The sequence below is a fragment of the Prionailurus viverrinus genome, chromosome C1 (assembly GCF_022837055.1).
Source record: "Prionailurus viverrinus isolate Anna chromosome C1, UM_Priviv_1.0, whole genome shotgun sequence".
NCBI classification, from domain to species: domain Eukaryota; kingdom Metazoa; phylum Chordata; class Mammalia; order Carnivora; family Felidae; genus Prionailurus; species Prionailurus viverrinus.
Genome location: NC_062568.1, coordinates 185251294 through 185270235, shown reverse-complemented (window position 1 = coordinate 185270235; position 18942 = coordinate 185251294). Strand labels below are relative to the sequence as shown.

Sequence of the window (18942 nt, the reverse complement as noted above, 5' to 3'; positions counted from 1 at the left end):
GGACCAAAATGCCAGAGATCTGCCAGATAGGGAGTTGGGAAACCGAACATCTCATGGGACATAACCCGTGCGGAAGCAAGTGCTGGCTGGAGCTCCCACTCGGGCAGTGGGAGGCCTGCTCCCAACGCAACAGTGGGGAGCCCCAGCTCTGCACAGCAGGAGCAGTGAACTGCTTGGGCTCCACGCCCAGACTCACTCGTGCTTGCTGATGGTGAGAGGGGGAAGGCTTGGATCAGCCTGACAAAACTGCATTCGAGAACAGATGTCTTTATAGTCCTGGTTCCTCCTCTCACACTCTTCTGTGTGGGCTGCCAGGTGAGAGTTCACGACACAGATGCTGGTGTTGTGGAGCTGGAACCTGATGGCCACTCCTCCCTTGTTGCCCTGCGGAAAAGAGCCCGACAGAATCCAACTCACCACCTCGTCGTGTCGGTCACTCCCGCCCGCACACCCTCAAAATGTTTCCTCTTCAAAATGATCCTGACAGGGAGACGAAGCAGTGTGACGGTCTGTCTTTGAACAGGTAAGAAAACAAACCCCAGAGTCACTGGCTGGAGTGACTAGCCGGTCAGTGGCCAGGCTGAGTCCACTTTTCACTAAGTCACAGGCAAGCCACATGCTTGCCCTTCTCCACAGGAAGCCAAGCTCTTGCAGTGGAGCCTAAAAGTGGGACTGTGGGAGCCTCAAGACAAGAAAATTGCAAACCTGTTATCAGCATCCTTTCCTTTTTTTTTTTTAACTTTATGTTGAGATAGAAAGAGAGAGAGAACTCTCTCTCAAGGGGGGACTGACCTTGTAGAGGAGGGGGGGAGAGAAAGAGAATCTCTCTCTCAAGGGGGGGCTGACCCCACGAACCGTAAGATCATGACCTGAGCTGAAACCAAGAGTCGGACACACAGCTGACTGAGCCACCCAGGCGGCCCTGGCGCTCTTTCTTTATCTTGGTTTCCCAACAGCGTCTCTGCAACATATTTCATGGGCGGAAGGGGCAGATCAACTAGAGGCTCCGGCGTGGAGCGGACACGGGGATACGTGCTAATGGGGTAAGTCAACTGAATGGGGTGAGTTCACTGAAATCCGACCTCTGAGCGGTCCGCTCCATTTAGCCGTACTTGAACGCCCCGTTCATCTTGTCATACCAGCACCATCCAACTGGGGCGCATGCAGTCATGGTATCAGGACACGCAGTGTCAAAACCTTAGGGGTCAAGGCCACCAGTGTGCCAAGCATACCGACCAAAACCTCACCATCCTCCCCATGATTCCTGTCCCCACGGTCTCAGCTTCCACCTCGGAGATGTGCGCCGCGTGTTCCTGTTTGACGTACAACAGCAGCATAATCCCGACCAGTCGGATGAGCTTCACCTGGACAACAGAGCCAAACATTCAAGTCACGGCATGAAACACAGTCGAAAACGGGAATAAATGTCCCAGGGGAAAAGGAGTCTTGAAGTTGGTTGGCTCAGGGTGCTAATGCGTCTCCTTCTTCCGAACAGGACACAGGGTGATCATCTGTTCAGCTCACTGAACATGCTACGTGATAACCTGGACAGCCTGCCAGCGCCAAGACCTGCGTCTTTCTTACCCACAGCGCCTCTTCTGGAGGACTTGGAACTGAAATAATTAGGACTGGCTTTTGATAAAGGTCACAGGAAAAGTCCAAAACGGTCTTTGAATTTCCCTGCGTGGCAACATAAAATTAAAGGTCACTGGCCCCTCTCTTACCTTTGCGTATTTGGCATCTGGATGAAGACCTTCTGATACAGCTTTAAACCACTCTTCTTCCTTTGGGGTATCATGGAAGAAAAAGGCCTCCTTACTCAGGTCAAGCTCCTGGAACCTATTATAAGCAGCAAGCGGTCAGAGAAAGGTAGAGTGCAAGACAACCCGTCCTCAGATTGGTTTAGATGCATGTGTCCTGGCTCTCCAGCTGAACTGCAGGGCCCTCGAGAGGGGAGAAAAATAAACACTTGAAGCCAAGGGACTAAGTGCTAAGGAACCACCAGCACTTTCATGGGCAGCCACCCATTTCCTCTCTGTAACCAGCCTGTGAAGCAGTTAGAAGCATCTCCATTTCACAGCCGAGACCGCTATTTCACACAAGCACCGAATGGCAAACTGGGGGCCACGCCTGCGTCTATATAAATTCCAAATTCTAGGCCCTTCCCACTTTACCATACAGGCTTCTTTGCTGCCCCCACCCCATCCATAGTGCCCAGGACAGTGGTAAGAAGACAGAAGTATGGAGGGGGAAAAATGACTGATGGCGCTTTTAAAAAAGCTACCCTTCCTTCCCTGGCAAAAAGAGATCTTTGCTTTATGACTGACAAAGTGTTGAATGTCTAAGTGATGAAAGTCAATTCAAGGTGTAGTGATTTTAACAGGAGGGTTGCACTAACAATTAAATAATAGCATTTAAATGCCAAGCACATCACTTTAATGGTGCCGGAAATTTGTTTACCACGAGTAAGAACATCAAACAGAGAAGCAGCTGTTATTAAGCACATGCTCATTTTTCAATCCCTTCACCTGCTGCGAAAACGCAGTTATACATTCATGTCCCTGTCCCTTCAACCCCAGCTGTACTTTCTCGAGATGTAGAGGCAACCGAGAAGAGAGGCACTCACCCTACACAGTACACATCTGGGGCCTCAATGCCATGGCTTAGCCAGGGCCGGAGGCATTCTTTGGGGGACTGGCCATTCACATTGTACGTTCCTACAAAAAACCTGTCAACAAAGAGAACTGATGAGTCACTTGGGAGGACTATGGACGTGACAGGGGAAAGCATCCTATGCTGACTTTGCCCAGTTTCAGTCTCTTTGGGGTGGAATTCGAAGACAAGAAATGTCACATCTAACTTAGACCAACGACTGTGGCACCAAAGGGTGACTTTGGTGCTTTCATGAGGACTTCAAACAGGACAGGCCTACTCTGAACATTCCTGTTTAGCTTTGAAACACATTAGAGAGCCATAATCCACAAAACGATTCTTCATCCTGTGTATGCTAGGGAACTGGGGAGGGGGGGGGGGAGGGAGAAGTACCTTGTTACTTTCAGAAGGAAAGCAACAGCAGTGTTCACAATAAGTGACTCTTCATATACATGGAAGCAATGTTACCTTGTGTTTATAGTCCCAGTGCACGGATTTAAAAAGATCTAGCAGAATCCTGCAACCCCTACTCATTTCACTTCCAGTAATCTAAAAAGATTACCAAACACTAACTTCAATTCACTAACTTCAACTTAAAGGACTTTCTTCAGGGCCACCCGGATGGCTCAGTCAGTTAAGTGTCTGACTTCGGCTCAGGTCATGATCTTGTGCTTTGTGAGTTGGAGCCCTACACGGGGCTCTCTGCTTTCAACGCAGAGCCTGCTTTGGACCCTCTGTCTCCCTCTCTCTCTCTCTCTCTGTCCCTCCCTTGCACACGGGCTCTCTCTCTCTCAAGAACAAATAAACATATAAACAAAGAAAGGACTGTCTTCAATGCATACGTGCTTTCGCTCTCTCAAAACTAAATAAATATACACTCGAAGGCCTGGAATGACCAAGAGATACGCAAATTTCAGGATATCATTCCTTGTTCTGGCCCCTATGTCTCTTCAAACATTGCTGTAACTATTTGCAAGGTGTGTCACTTCCGCTCTACCACACCTACCACCATGCCTGGCCAGAAAAGGCACAAGAATAAATGCTTACTAGTGAAGAGCGAAAGGAAATATCATTTCGAAAATGATGGGAGAGACTCCGCAGAAGGATTTGCTTCCAAATCCAGGATACGGGGGGTTGGGGGGAAGTGCTTACATTCCAGAGAGCTGAGAGATCACCTTGCTTTGAAAACAGTCCACCCAGTTAGCTACCTGAAGTTCTGGATATAGGTATAATCCTCTTCTCTCTGCACCAGATGTGATTTCACTATTGTATCTCGCAGTCCGAACTTCTGAATTGATAAAATATGAGCCTTGTCTGATACTGTGATAGTGGAGGAGCGAACCATGTTAATGATGTCAGACTTGGATTTATTCTGTCTAGAAAAACAAAGAAACAGAAATTTATCATATTCTGATGAGTCTCCCCATGACAAAATACATGAACATAAAGCTAGAAGTTTCCAAAGTGAAATGCATTTACTAAGACAACACTATTTCTATGTGCAATTAAATAAACTTACATGTTGTCAACCATATAGCACATTGGTCCAGAGATTTTCTGATAGAGATCTCAGATCGGGGGGGACCTTGAAGACATACTGATCTCATCCCTTCCTTTTTCAAATAAGAAAAATGAGACCTAGCATCATCAATGGTCCACCCAGTTGGATGGTCGCAGAGTATGGATTAGAACCCAGATTTGACAGTGCTCTTTCTAGACCCTAATGCTTCATGTAAAGAAACTATAAACTATCCAGATCCTTTGACTTGACAATTCTACTGTATCTCTATTCCACAGGAATAATCAGAAATAAGAGGAGAACAAGAAAATCTGTATTTCATTTTTGTTTGTGCAGTTTTAACAGTCATACTAAAAATTATTCAAATGCCAACATTTAAAGTTAAGCAAAATAGAGGCGCCTGGGTGGCTCAGTCGGTTAAGCATCTGACTTCAGCTTAGGTCATGATCTCACAGTTCGTGAGTTCGAGCCCGGTGTCAGACTCTAAGCTGTCAGCCCAGAGCCCGGAGCCTGCTTTGGACTCTGTGTCTCCTCTCTCTGCCCCTCCCCCGCTTGCTCACGCTCTCTCTCTCGCTCTCTCTCTCTCAAAAATAAACAAACATCAAAAAAATTTTTAAGTTAAGCAAAATCTAAAATTTGATACATTTATCTAACGTAATCCTAATAACAGCACAGAAACTTTTGCTGATGATTACTTAATGAATTAAGATATACGAAGCACCCACAACTTCTGACACTGAATAAATAGCTACAAGTATCTGGTATTGTATCAAGTACATACTAATTATAAGTAAGCTGAGAATGACAGATCTACCTATCATTTAAAATTCAGGGATTCCAGGAGTGCCTGGCTGGCTCAGTCAGTGGAGTGCACCACTCTTGATCTTGGAGTCGTGAGTTCAAGCCCCACGTTGGATATAGAGATTACTAAAAAAAAAAAAAAAAAAAAACTCAAACAAAAATAAATAAAGTTCAGGGATTGTTGGCTACTGCTTCAGTGCATAATTAAAATACTGACCAAAACAAGTTTTTAATCTTGACCAGATGAGATTCCGGCTACAATCAGTAGGGGGCACTGGTGTACAGGCTAAATATAATAGCATGTCAGAAAAAAAGAAGAGAACATAAAAGCGGAAAAAAGTATCTTCAGAGTCCGGAAACTCCTAAAAGAATGGGAAGGAGAAATAAAAATGTTTCTAATCTTCTACATTTCTAAGGTAGGGTTATACTGTCACTTTCAAACTCTAGATGGGCTACTTGCTAGGTCTGGATCTTGGGAACATTCTATAAAGTCTCTTCTTCACCTGTTTCTGTAGTTGTAAAACAGAGAAAATAATGGAACCTATGTCTTAGGCTAAAATAAGATAATCCAGGTAAAAGCACAGTGCAGGGCACACACAGTAAATGCTCAGGAAGTGTCCAACCCCTTGTTAACCACTTAACCACTGGTTAAGCCAGCCACCCTGGGACAACTTACATCATGCACAGTAATGGTCTCAGTTCTATAATGAGGAAAATTGTGGCCCTAAGAGACACAAATGAAGGGAGAGTGCATTACCTTGTGAGCAAGTTGTCTGCTGTATCCTGACTCCAAGAGCTTTGGTCCACAAGCATGCCTTTCCCATCTGACCTTGAATCATCAAAGTCAAAAACACCTAAGGGGAGGGGGAGGGAATGAAAACACACTTACATATACTTTAATATACAGACGCCCCACTTCTCAAATTGTAGTCTAGGAATCACTGGTTGTCCACATACTTCTTGAAAGCACAGGAAAGGTCTGTGCTGGTGTCTGAGTGAAGCTCCCAGAGCACAGAGGGAGGGAGAAAAAACAAGCATTTCATCCAGAGATCTTTACTTCTGAAAACATAAATATCCCACTGGTCTGACTCCCTTTTCCTAGAGACAAGAGTGCATTACAGAAAAAAAAAAACTTTGAAATCTGCAGACCTAAGCTCCATCACCAGCTCTACTATTTACTGACCTCTTGACTTTGGGCAAGGCTTCAATCTCTCTTAATGTCAGTGACTTGACTACCCTGCCCTTCTCACAGGTTTACTGTAGGGATCAAATAGTTGACATGTAAGAACTTTGGAAGCCACACAGCATATTATGAAATATAAGATAGTGATATCATTCCATTTACTCCAAGTGGAACTTCAAGGAGGAAAGAGGCAAGGGTGAGAGATCTAACACTGGAAAGGGTCTAAGTGCTCTAGAGAATGGGAAGCACTTGTCATTGTTAACAAATTGCCTCAAAACCAAACAGCAAACCAAGGACTTTCAATAAATAAATACTTTGACACAGTTGTTAAACCAAGATAAACCTGAAAAGGAAAATTAATCTGCCAACAGTTTCTTGGCTCCTTAAAAGCCCAATCTGTGGGATGCCTGTGTGGCTCAGTCGGTTAAGTGTCAGACTCTTGATCTCAGCTCAGGTGTTGTTCTCAGGGTCGTGAGTTCAAGCCCCAGGCTGGGCTCCACGCTGGGTGTGGAGCCTACTTAGAAAATAAATAAGTAAAAAGCCAAATCTCTTGTCAACAGAAAACAGCAATGGAGAAGCCACGGAAAGATGCTGCTTCAACACACAAGTTACCAGGAGCACTGGAGGGATGAAACATCACGAAAGAATTTTGCCCTGAAGACTATTACTAAACATGGATTTTCAACCATGCATTCACAGGAACCAGAAAAAAACAAACTTCAGAGTCGAAAACACACACATACACACACACACAATTTGAAACATGAAAATAATTACATTTCAGTACCTCCAATCAATTCCTAAGGCCTTTCAATTTTGCCTCCTAAAGGCCTCTCAAATCAATATATTCCAATGTCACCCTACTAGCTCGATGTTACCAGCATCTCCCTGGAATGACTTCAAAAACCTGATTAATAGTCTCCTGGCCTCCTTTCTCACCCCTCCATCTCTGACCCAAACTCTACACTGTGGCAAGAGGATTTTTTTTTTTTTAAAGGAAGGCTAATCACATCACTTAAAATCTTTTAAAAGCTTCCCATTGGATAAACCCAACCCTCCCAATATGGCTGCCAAGTCTCCTTCTGGTCTGATTCCTGCCCACCTGTCCACCTGCATCTTTCACCACAGTCCTCTGGCTCCCTGCCCCCTGGACTGCCACAGTCTAAGTATATTAAAGTTACTGCAGTTATACCATGATCCCATCAGAAACCCACTTCCTTCTTCCTCATTCTGCTTTACACGGCTTACTCCTACCCATCCTGGGGCCAGGGACTGGCAAACTTTTCTGCAAAGGGCAGGGTGTAAATGGCCGAGGATCTGCAGGCTGTACAGTCTCCATCACAACTATTCGACCCTGCTGGCATAAGGTAAAAGGAGCCATAAGCAGGGCTTTGTTCCAATAAAACTTTATTTATAGACATCGAAATCTGAGGATTATATAATTTTTAAATGTCACAAAAAATTATTCTCTTCTAATTCTTTTCAGACATTTAAAACTATAAAAACTATTCTTAGCTCACAGGCTGTACAAAGCAGGCAGTGAGCTGGATTGGGCCCATGGCCTGTACTTAGCCAAGCCCTGCTATGGACCACATCTCCAAGGTCACTTTTTTTTTTTTTTTAACGTTTATTATTGAGAGACAGAGAGTGAGCAGGGGAGGGGCAGAGAGAGAGAGGAAGACACAGAACTGAAGCAGGCTCCAGGCTCTGAGCTGTCAGCACAGAGCCCGACGCGGGGCTCGAACTCACAAACTGTGAGATCATAAACTGAGCCGAAGTCGGACGCTTAACCAACTGAGCCACCCAGGTGCCTCCTTTTTTTTTTTTTTTTAATTTTTTTTAACGTTTATTTATTATTGAGAGACAGAGAGAGACAGAGAGTGAGCAGGGGAGGGGCAGAGAGAGAGGGAGCCGAGGTCACTTCTTCTAAGATGCCACCATCTCTGACTCCTAGATAAGGTCAGATGCCCTTCCACTGGTGTTCCCACAGCTCCCCGTACGTCTTTCATTATAGCCTAAATTGCTGTGTATTATAACTGTTTCTCCCCTAGTTAGACTGTGAGCTTACTGGGGACACAACTATGTCTGATTTATTCATCATTGCATCCCCATCATCCAGCATACCAGCCAGCACACAAACAGTTCAATCACTCAACAATTCAAAAGAAAATACTGGGTGAATATGGATCCCTTATGTGTCTTATATAAATACGTAACATCTAAGCTCAAGTCTGTAGTGTTCTTTTGGAATGTTTCGGGTCATCTTCCCATTGTGTTCGGCATACAACAAAAGTAAGAAAGGAAACTACAACAGGTTGTTTCTAGACTTCTATGACCCCATGGTTAGCTAGTTATCTCTGAGACCCAAATCCCCCACTGTATCCTACCTCTCTTGCTTTACTCTCATTGAACTCTAAAGCTTAGACAGCCAAGGTACTTGACTTAGTGAATGGCATACGGGGACACCTATTAGAATGGGTGAAAACCAAAAAGCTGACTCTACCAATTGCTGGCAAGGATGTGGAGCAAGAGGAACTCTCATGCACTGGTTGTGGGAATGGAAAAAGGTACAGCCCCTCTGCAAGCAGCTTGGTAGTTTCTTACAAAGCTAAACGTAGCCTCAACCATATGATCCAGCAATCCCACTCCTAGATACTTATGATTTGAAGTTTTATGTCCATATAAAAACCTGCACATAAATGTTTACGGCAGCTTTATTCATACTCATCAAAAGCTGAAAGCAACCAAGATGTCTGTCCTTCAATAGGTGACTGGATAAACAAACTATGGTACCCGTATAATGAAATATTATTCGGCAATAAAAAATAAGGGGTCACCAAATCACCAAAAGACATGAATGAATCTTAAACACATATTGCTAAGTGAAAGAAGCCATTCTGAAAAGGTTACACACTGTAGGATTCCACTTATATCACATCACGGTTAAGGCAAAACTCTAGAGATGGTAAATAGATCAGTGGTCGCCAAGTGTTCAATGGGTGCATAAGGATTAAGTGAGGGAAGCACAGGGGACTTTTTGGGTCATTGAAACTATTCTGTAAGAAACTGTGATGCTGGATACATGACACTATCTATAGGCTTCAAAACTCATAGAACTATAGCACAAAGAGTGAACTTTAATGTATGCAAATTTAAAAAATCATTTTGGAGGTCAGGGGATCCTGGAGTAAAATACAGGAAATGACAAAGTATCTAACTATATTACAAATGTATGAACAGCCTCAATGAAGAGGACAGAAGAAAAAAGTGCTGCCCTAAGTAACTTTGGAAATTAGTGGAACCTGTAAGACTAAAGGCAAAATGAACTGTATGCAAGCACTACACTCTAGCTGAAATGCTGTTTCCCACAGGGATATGGGTTAACAATTGTGAAGTCACTATACCTGGATCCTGGAACTTAACACTTAAGAAGACAGACAGAGGAGGGGTGCCTGGGTGGCTTAGTTGGTTGAGCATCCAACTCTTGATTTTGGCTCAGGTCATGATCTCACAGTTTGTGGGTTTAAGCCCCACCATGCTGACACTGCAGGGCCTGCTTGGGAATTTCTCTTTCTCTCTCTTTCTCTCTCTCTCTCTCAAAATAAATAAATAAACTTAAAAAAGAAGAAAAAAAAGAAAGAAAGAAAATGGGTAGTGGATTGCAGGAGTTGGGTGTCTCATTGTAGAGGTAAAGAGGTTCCAGATAAACCTGGAAGGGCAAGAGACTAGAATGATCCATGTGGTACTGGATTAGAGCTGGAGATATCAGCATGAGTTCATGTTTACCTAACATACATCCATATGGTTACATGCAGAAATACAGAGGCACACACGTGTAAGTATACACACATACATTTCCTTGCTCTGTCAGCTAAGAGGGCCTAGAAGCAAGGACCCACCAGTAGCAAGGACCACTCTTTAATACCCAGATCCTGGTTTCTAATACCATTTATTCGCCAATAAAAGGAACCAAGGCTCCTTGAGATATGGTTATCTTAGGTCTGGGGTAGGAAATATACAAGATGGAGCATTTTGTAGTGCCAGAAAACAAGAAAGCACTCAAAAAACAAAACAAAACAAAACAAAACAAAACAAAACAAAACAAAACAAAACAAAACAGGGGCACCTGGGTGGCTCAGTGAGTTAAGCGTCTGACTTCGGCACAGGTCATGATCTCACAGTTCATGGGTTCGAGCCCCACGTCGGCTCTCTGTCAATGGGGAGCCTGATTCGTAACCTCTGTCTCTCCTTCTCTCTCTCTCTCTCTCTCTCTCTCTCTCTCTCAAAAAATAAATAAATAAATAAATAAACATTTAAAAAAATAAATTAAATTACATTAAAACACCCACAATGAGGGGAGTATGTCAAATGAACACAGGAGCCAACTGAAAGAGCTCCAATGGTCACAGCTGGAACAATGTGAGCAACAATACTGGATTATAATTCAAAGTATAAAAGAAACAGCCATCAGTCCATAGCGCTACAAATAACTGAATAAAAAAATAAGTGGAGAGGAAAAGACAAATCTGCTCTGAAGAACTTCAAATACTGTAGGTGAACACTCTACCTTCAAGGAGGTAGAGCATGACTCCCCACGGCTCCCCCTGAAACTGCTGTGTTAAGGTTACTGATACGCTTCATTCATGTCGCCAAATCCAGTGGTCAGTTCCCTGGTTTTCAGCTAAGCTCACTTCAACCTCTCTTCGGCAGCACTTGATAGAAACCACTCCTTCCCCCCCCCTCACACACACACACTTTACTTTCTGAAGGCTCCTCTTTTCTCCATGCACCCCACCCCCACCCCCAGGAATGAATCCAGCCTAGGTCCTGGCATGACCGCTTCTCCAGCTATACTCTTTCCCAGCTAGGTGATCTCAGTTTCAGAGTCTTATTTTTTATTTGAAGGGTATTTATTATTTATTTTATTTTGAGAGACAGAGAGAGAGAGAGAGAGAGGGAGGGAGGGGGGGGAGGGGCAGAGAGGGAGGGAGGGAGAGAATCCCAAGCAGGCTCCACACTGACAGTGCAGAACCTGATGTGAGAACCCACAAGCCATGAAATCATGAGCGGAAGTTGGACACTTAATGGACTGAGCCACCCAGGTGCCTCTCAGTCTCAGTTTTAAAAACCACCTACATGCTGACCACTCCCAAATTTCCATGCTCCAACCTAGATCTTTCAGCAGAGCTCTAGCTCCTTACCTAACCTGGCCTTCTCACCTCTCTGGCCTCATCCACCGTGCTCTACGCACCCGGTCTGCTCTGGCTCCATTTCCTTTTCTGCTGTTCCTAGAACATGTCAGGCTCATTCCCAACTCAGGGACTTTGATCTTGCTGGTCCCTCTGCCTGGAATGCTTTTCCTTCAGATCTCCACATTACTCACTCCATTTCATTCCGGCCTCTGCTCAGACATCAGGAGGCTGACGCTCTCTCTACCACCCTACCACCCACATCACTCTATCCCCTTTCTCCAGAACTTCCTAAACATCCTCTGTTCACAGCACCCTTCCTGTCGCAGTGATTTTTTTCAAAGAGCCTCTAGGCCAAAAGAAATACCTAATAGAGCTGTTCAAGTAGTTAGGGCCAAATAAATTACTAAGTATTTAAGGCCTAACAACTTAAATAGCAGTTTGAAAACGAATACACATAAATAGAAGGAAAAAATACTATTTGTTTCATTTTAAATAACCACAATTACCTACTAACGAGATGTGTGTGCCTATTGGGTACGTACAACCTCTCAAACTTTGGAATCCGATTGGACACCACGTACAACGTGCCACACTGATTTTTGCATGGTAATTTTTTTTAAGTTTATTTATTTTAAGGGGCGCCTGGGTGGCGCAGTCGGTTAAGCATCCGACTTCAGCCAGGTCACGATCTCGCGGTCCGGGAGTTCGAGCCCCGAGTCAGGCTCTGGGCTGATGGCTCGGAGCCTGGAGCCTGTTTCCGATTCTGTGTCTCCCTCTCTCTCTGCCCCTCCCCCATTCATGCGCTGTCTCTCTCTGTCCCAAAAATAAATAAACGTTGAAAAAAAAATTTAAAAAAAAATAAAAAATAAAAAATAAAAAAAAAGTTTATTTATTTTAAGAGAGAGAGAGAGAGAGAGAGAATAGGGGAGGGGCAGAGAGAGAGAATCCCAAGCAGACTCTGCACTGACAGTGCAGAGCCCAACTCACTCATGAACCATGAAATCATGACCTGAACTGAAGTTGGATGGTCAACTGGCCCCTGTATTTTTTGTTTTTTAGTTTACTAATTTTGAGAGAGGGCACACGCACAGAGAGAAAGGAAGAGAGAGAATCCCAAGCAGGCTCCATGCTGTCAGCCCAGAGCCTGGTGTAGGGCTTGAACTCGTAAGATAGTGACCTGAGCCGAAATTGAGAGTCGGTCACTTAACCACCTGAGCCCCCCAGGCCCCTACTTGCTTTTGATGACAGCAACCACCAAAAACCCAGCTTCACCTTCCTTTTTTTAAAAAAAAAAATATTTTTTTAACGTTTTATTTTATTTTTGGGACAGAGAGAGACAGAGCATGAACGGGGGAGGGGCAGAGAGAGAGGGAGACACAGAATCCGAAGCAGGGTCCAGGCTCTGAGCCATCAGCCCAGAGCCTGATGCGGGGCTCAAACTCACGGACCGCGAGATCGTGACCTGAGCCGAAGTCGGACGCTTAACCAACTGAGCCACCCAGGCGCCCCATCACCTTCCTTTTGATACAATGTCCTCAGAAGGAATGCGGCACCATCTAATGTTGAAACTGTAAACTACCTGGAGCTAGAACAGACCTCAAGTATCTATGTGCTGACTTTCGAACTTTTACAAGTCCCACAGTGTCCCTGTGAATTCACCACAGAGCCCCCAGATACCTCAGCACACAGTCTGGGAACCACAATCTTGTGAAATTTTTCCCTTTGGTACCAATAACATTTGACATCATATCTTGTGAGTATTTATCAGTTTATCAGAGGCTATCCCCACTAAAACGTAAGCTCTGCAAGGCAGGGGCTTTGTCTTTATGCGATTTCCTGGGGACCTGGAACAGCACCTGCAGCAGAGTGGGTACTCGATGTGTTAAATGCATGCAAGTATCCGGAAACTTAAGCTGAAGCCTAGCTGTACCATTATCTTCCTGTGTGACAAGTTCCCTCTTCTCTTTGGGTCTTAGTTTCTTCACTTATAAAGCAGGCACTTCAGTATAAATATCTTTACACTTTACAATGAGCAAAGGCAAATTAAGGAATACGGGTTAGAGCTCTGCTTCTGCATGTCAGTGCTAAGGACTCAGGATCTTGTTTTGGGGCTTCCTAGTAAAGGCTTCGTAAGTTCCTAGGAAGGGCCAGACTGGAAGAACATCTCCTGGGGACAGGTGGTTCGTCCCTATGGATTCAGCTTCTGCCCATGAGTGGGCAGTGTACTGGAAAATCGCCCTGCAGGCCTACATCACCATGTCTGCTGCAGGAACCAGCCCAGCGACGACCAGAACATCTTCCTTCTTCACTCTACGCGTGGAAAGTTTAAGGCGTGACCTGGGGGATTTCCAGCCACAGAACAGTCTTCTCGGGATCTCTTCTCCCCTGGATCTAGCACGGCGGCTGGCTATCAGCAGCTCCTTACCAAATTTACCATCACCCAGCCCCCTGGCTCCTTCTCAACCACAGCTTCCTGTTTCTTCCTCCTCTTCTGCTTCCCTACTCCTACTCTGCCCTTTTTCCAACCTCAGATCTCCAATCCTTTGTCACCCAATCTAACAGATGACATCTGGGTTTTTCCTTTCTTCCCATGTTCATTCACTAAGTCCTATAAATCCTCTCTCCTAAATATTTTTATACCTGACCCTCTTCCCTATCCCTACTGTCATGCCCGAGATTAGGCCCTTACAATTTCTGGAAAGCACATTCAATGATTTCCCTGCCTCCATCACCACCCCCCCTCCAGTCCATTCTGCCACCATCTAGAAGAAAACATAAATCTGAGGTCATTGCTGTGCCTTAACTCCCATAATAACTTCTTTTTCTTTTTTAAGTTTATTTATTTGGAGAGAGAGAGCATGCATGCGTGAGCTGGAAAGAAGAGAGAGAGAGGGAGAGAGAGAATCCCAAGCAGTTACTTGGGGTTCAAACCCACGAACTGTGAGATCATGATCTGAGCTAAAATCAAGAGTCTCATGCTCAACCAACTGAGCCACTAAGGCGCCCCTCCCACAATAATTTCTATCAACTATCAAATCAACCCCAAACCTATGAGTATTACACACAAGGACGTTTGTAATTCACCCAGACCCCCTTTCCAGCCCCATCTCCCACCGCCCCCATCCAGTCACACCAAAACGATTTCTCTCTTTATTATTATTTTTATTATTTTTAATGTTTATTTATTTCTGAAGAGAGAGAGAGAGCGCAAGAAGGGGAGGGGGAGAGAGAGACACACACACAGAATCTGAAGCAGGCTCCAGGCTCTGAGCTGTCAGCACAGAGCCTGATGTGGGGCTCGAATTCACCAACCCTGAGATCGTGACCTGAGCCGAAGTCGAACACTTGACTGAGCCGTGCAGGTGCCCCACGATTTCTCTTTAGATGCTGTCTCCTCACCCCACCCCTGATCCTAACCAGTCCTCAATCCCACCTTCGTGTGGTAGACATCATCCTTTCAGACTCTGCTCAGTGTTCACCCCCTTCAAAAGGTCTTCTACTGGTCCTTTCCTTGTATTTTCATACAGCTAGTGCTTGCCTCAATCAAGGCATTTATCATAAGAGAACCGCCACTGTGTTCACCTCTTTTTGTCTTACTTCTTTAGCTAGACCACAAGCTCCTTGGGAGCAGGGGCTGATGTTTTTTCCTCTGTGGACCTGGGCTTACCACAATTTATGGAACATATTAGGCAGTGAGCAAACACACAGTGAACCAAGAGCCACAGGGCAGAGATCAAGCTCACTGTCATTTCCGGGTGCTTACTTGATGACCACCTTTCACACCTACAATTGAAACCATTTCCCTGTAAGAGGCTACCTAGTAAGTAGGTCAACCATGGTAACAGCTTGGTCTGGATGTATAGAACTGCTGAAGTGTTTTGCTTTTCTTGCAAATCCTGTGCATTGCACTGTATAGTTTACAGGACCAAAACCCTTCTCCCATGCCTGGCTAAACAGACAACACTGCCCCTGGAGGCTCCTTCCTTAGCTCAAGCAGCAGTAGTGCTTAACACAGATCCACGATTCTGATCTCGTACACTTGTACACTTGGGGCCAAGCGTACTTTGGAATTCAGAATTCGGGGGATCTTAAAAAGCTAATATGTGACCTATGCTGTATATAATACAACACCCCCCAGCAGAGTCTGAGGCAACACTGAGGAATCAAACACTTTGATATTTCCACAGTGCGACGTAGGAGTAGTGAAGTGTGGGGGGATAAATAAAGCCTATAAATAGTCTCATGTCAGTTCAAGCGAGTCTTGCTGCCAAAGTGGGCTTGGGTCAAACTTATAGAATTTTTTTTTTAGTCTTTGGAGCTTTTAGGACTTCAGAACTGCTAATAAGGGATTGAAGACGGTAGTTAAGAGCATGGCCTGCTGTTATCTACACACATCAAAAAGGACTAGAGTGTGTGTCTATGTCCATCTATAACACAAGCTTATAAATATATCGATAAATTTTACAGACACATACGTACACATACGTATCCTGGAAGGGTAGAAACCAAAATGTCAACAGAAATCATTTCTCAATGGTAGGACCTCTTTTGCTTTTTGCTTATAGGCACTTTCAAAAGCAGCTACAATGTGTATTTTATTGTATGCACATTTATCATGGGTTTTGAAATCAAAGACCCAGGTTCCAATTTTGACCCTGCCATTCATTAGCCGTTTGACCTTGGGCAAGTTACCCAATTTCTCTAGCTTTGGCCTCTTCCGCCAATCAGAGACAACAGTGTATTTGCTGTACGCGACTGCTGTCTTCTCTCCCTGTGGCTAACTGGAGGCTCTCCCTCACTTCAAGGCCAAAAGGTGCTCTAAAAGCCAAACCGGACCTGTTGAAGGCCCAGAGCTACAAAACAAAGACAAGAGGCAAGGTCTTGATGCCAACATCTTGTAGCCAGGCCTATCACTGACCTGGGGTTGGGGCTTTTTCTAAAACAGGACATCACACAAGGAAAAAAAAAAATCCAAACCCAAATACAAGTACCCTACTTCTTTGGAGACCTGTACTAGAGCAGCAGCATTCTTTATTTTCTTTTTTCCCCCCAGGAACATTATTTCTTAATTCAGTGGGTCCTTCTGTATCCTCCTGTTGCTCTGTTTCCCCCTGCAGGTCCCCTAGCTATTTGCAGATGCTCCCATATACAGACCAGTGCTGTCCAAGAGAACTTTCTGTGATGACTGAAAGGTTCTACAGCTTTGCTGCCACTGGCCACATTGAGACACCTGAAATGTTTCTAGAGTGAATGGGAAACTGGATTTTGTATTTTATTCACCTAAGTTAAATGTTAATAGCCACATGCGGCTACCACAGTGGACAAATGCAGACCTAGGTCACACTCCTTCTCTTCAAGAATCATCGGCCACCACGGTTCGCTCCAAATGGAGCTGTCCAGCTCTGCCAGTACTTAATCCTGCCACCGCCTACTGTCTGCATTTCCACAAGGAAGTTCTGTGCACGGCGGGGCCCAGGTAAAGGTGCGGTTTGACCTGGGCCCTCTCCCTGAGCTCCCCCTTTGTCGTCTGTACCAGCCCTGTCCCCGCCAACCTAGTCTGCAACCCTGCCATCCACCCACACCTCTCGTCCCAGGGCCCCAAGAGCTGGTCAGTCACCAATGTCTTTGTTCCCAAGGATGCCTTTCTTCAGGCCATCCTCTCCTCACTTGTCACTGCAAGAGTCTCTCTTATCACCGCAAGAGCCTCCCACTACAGGAGCTTCCCACTTCTCACTACCCAACTTGGTCTCTGGATGTGGCCAGACTGAACTCTGATTTTAGTTAGGTCTCCCTGCTCTTAAGCTTTCAGCACTGCACCGATGCCTGGAGGTTAAGATACAGACTGGTTGAACTGGCAGATGAGGCCCTTTGCAAACTGGCTCTCCTCAGTCACCTAAAAGCAGCCAGATCTAAATAGACAGGTTCGCCCTGCGTGCCACCCTCACCCCTGGCTCCAAGGGAAGCCCCTCCTACTTGCTGGCCACCTCTCCTGCAAAGCCCAGCCTCCACTCCTACGAGCTCCTTCCTCTTCTTCCTCATGCCCCACTACCATCACCACACTATCCGAGGTAGTCATCCCTCCGACTTCTGAAGGCCTTTCTTGTCCATATAACTGGTGTGGCACTTTTAAGAGAAATTAGTGTTTTTGGAAATAAGCGTTAGGCTTTGGAATGAAACAGACCTGGCTCTTTTACTGGCTCTGTCCACGACCTCATATGAAACCTCAAGCAAATTACTGCATCTGTGTCCTCATTTGTAAAATGTGGATAATACCACCAAACTTAGAACCCAAAAGAATAACCAAACGAAATCTACATGGGTCAAGAGCCTAGCACAATGCCTGGTGCACAGCAGATGGGCAGGAACTGTTAGTTCTTTCCCCCTACACTTTTTTCCCCCAGCTCTGCCGCTCTTAACCCCCCACTGCTCTGATAATGAACACTACCATTTATCAAGTTACCTTCTAATCGCATTAGACGTTAAAACCCAGATCTGCTTGACTCCACAGTCACCCCCTTTGCAAGCACGAGCACAGGATCTTCAAGGAAACTATCAACTCATAGAGGTAAGTAGCAAATGAATAGAAGGGTTGAGTCTGCTTGGATAACAAAGCAAAAGTACCACCATGGTGTCCACAGGGTGTGCGGGTGTGTGGCTGCCATTGCTGGGTGGAGATCATGTCCTGCCCTTGCTGAGTATCTACTAGACAGGTCTAGGAGGAGATGTCCCTTCCTATCTTCTCAGTCAGTCACTGGCCTTTGCATTCCAAATCCAGCACACCAGAAGAACCTGCAAAACCATGCGAGCAAAATCCCTGATGTTTCAAATTGGCAGGAGTGAGTGAGTTGGTTCAACGCTTACCAGTGACACAGAGGGGGCCACGCCAAGGGCTCTCTCAGTCTGAAACAGGGAGACACATACCAGCAAGAGGTACTTCAATTCACAGGAAGATAAACAGATCCAGATAAACAGATCCAACTACCCAGAATCCAAATCAGGCTGTGTTAATGACAATGATAGTAGTATTATCATGAATAATATTAATAGCAAATTCTTAAGGCTTACTACATGCCAGGCATGGTTTTAAACACTTTACATGTGTTTAATCTTCAAAACTGTTCCATCGGATGAAGTAAGTGCTATTATTATCTGCACTTTGCAGACCAGAAGTTAACTAATTTGCCCCAGAACACACAGATAGTAAATGGCACAGCCAGGATTCAAACCCAAGGAATCTGGGTCAAGAGTTTGTGTTCTTTTTTCTTTCTTTTAAAATCTTTTTTTTTACACGTATTTATTTGTGAGAGACAGAGAAAGACAGAACACAAGTGGGAGGAAGGACGGAGAGAGAATGAGACACAGAATCCGAAGCAGGCTCCAGGCTTCAAGCTGTCAGCACAGAGCCTGACATGGGGCTCGAACTCACAAACCATGAGATCATGACCTGAGCTGAAGTCAGACGCTCATCTGACTGAGCCACCCAGGCGCCCGAAGAGTTTGGGTTCTCAACCAATAAACAATAGCAAGATATCAACTATCAGAAAAACATGAGGTTCAGAAAGTATTTCTGGCAGAAGAAATAATTTCAGTACAAA

At 45.0% G+C, this 18942-nt stretch overlaps 1 protein-coding gene across 1 annotated transcript in view; it reads right to left on the bottom strand.

Annotated features, from left to right (window-relative positions):
• INPP5B (inositol polyphosphate-5-phosphatase B) overlaps window positions 1–18942 on the bottom strand; it is a 48960-nt gene that overhangs the window by 14905 nt on the left and 15113 nt on the right. The window contains 6 exon segments of the mRNA XM_047870962.1: window positions 197–384; window positions 1248–1364; window positions 1725–1839; window positions 2627–2728; window positions 3861–4028; window positions 5730–5826. Coding sequence (XP_047726918.1) covers window positions 197–384; window positions 1248–1364; window positions 1725–1839; window positions 2627–2728; window positions 3861–4028; window positions 5730–5826 — 787 coding nt within the window.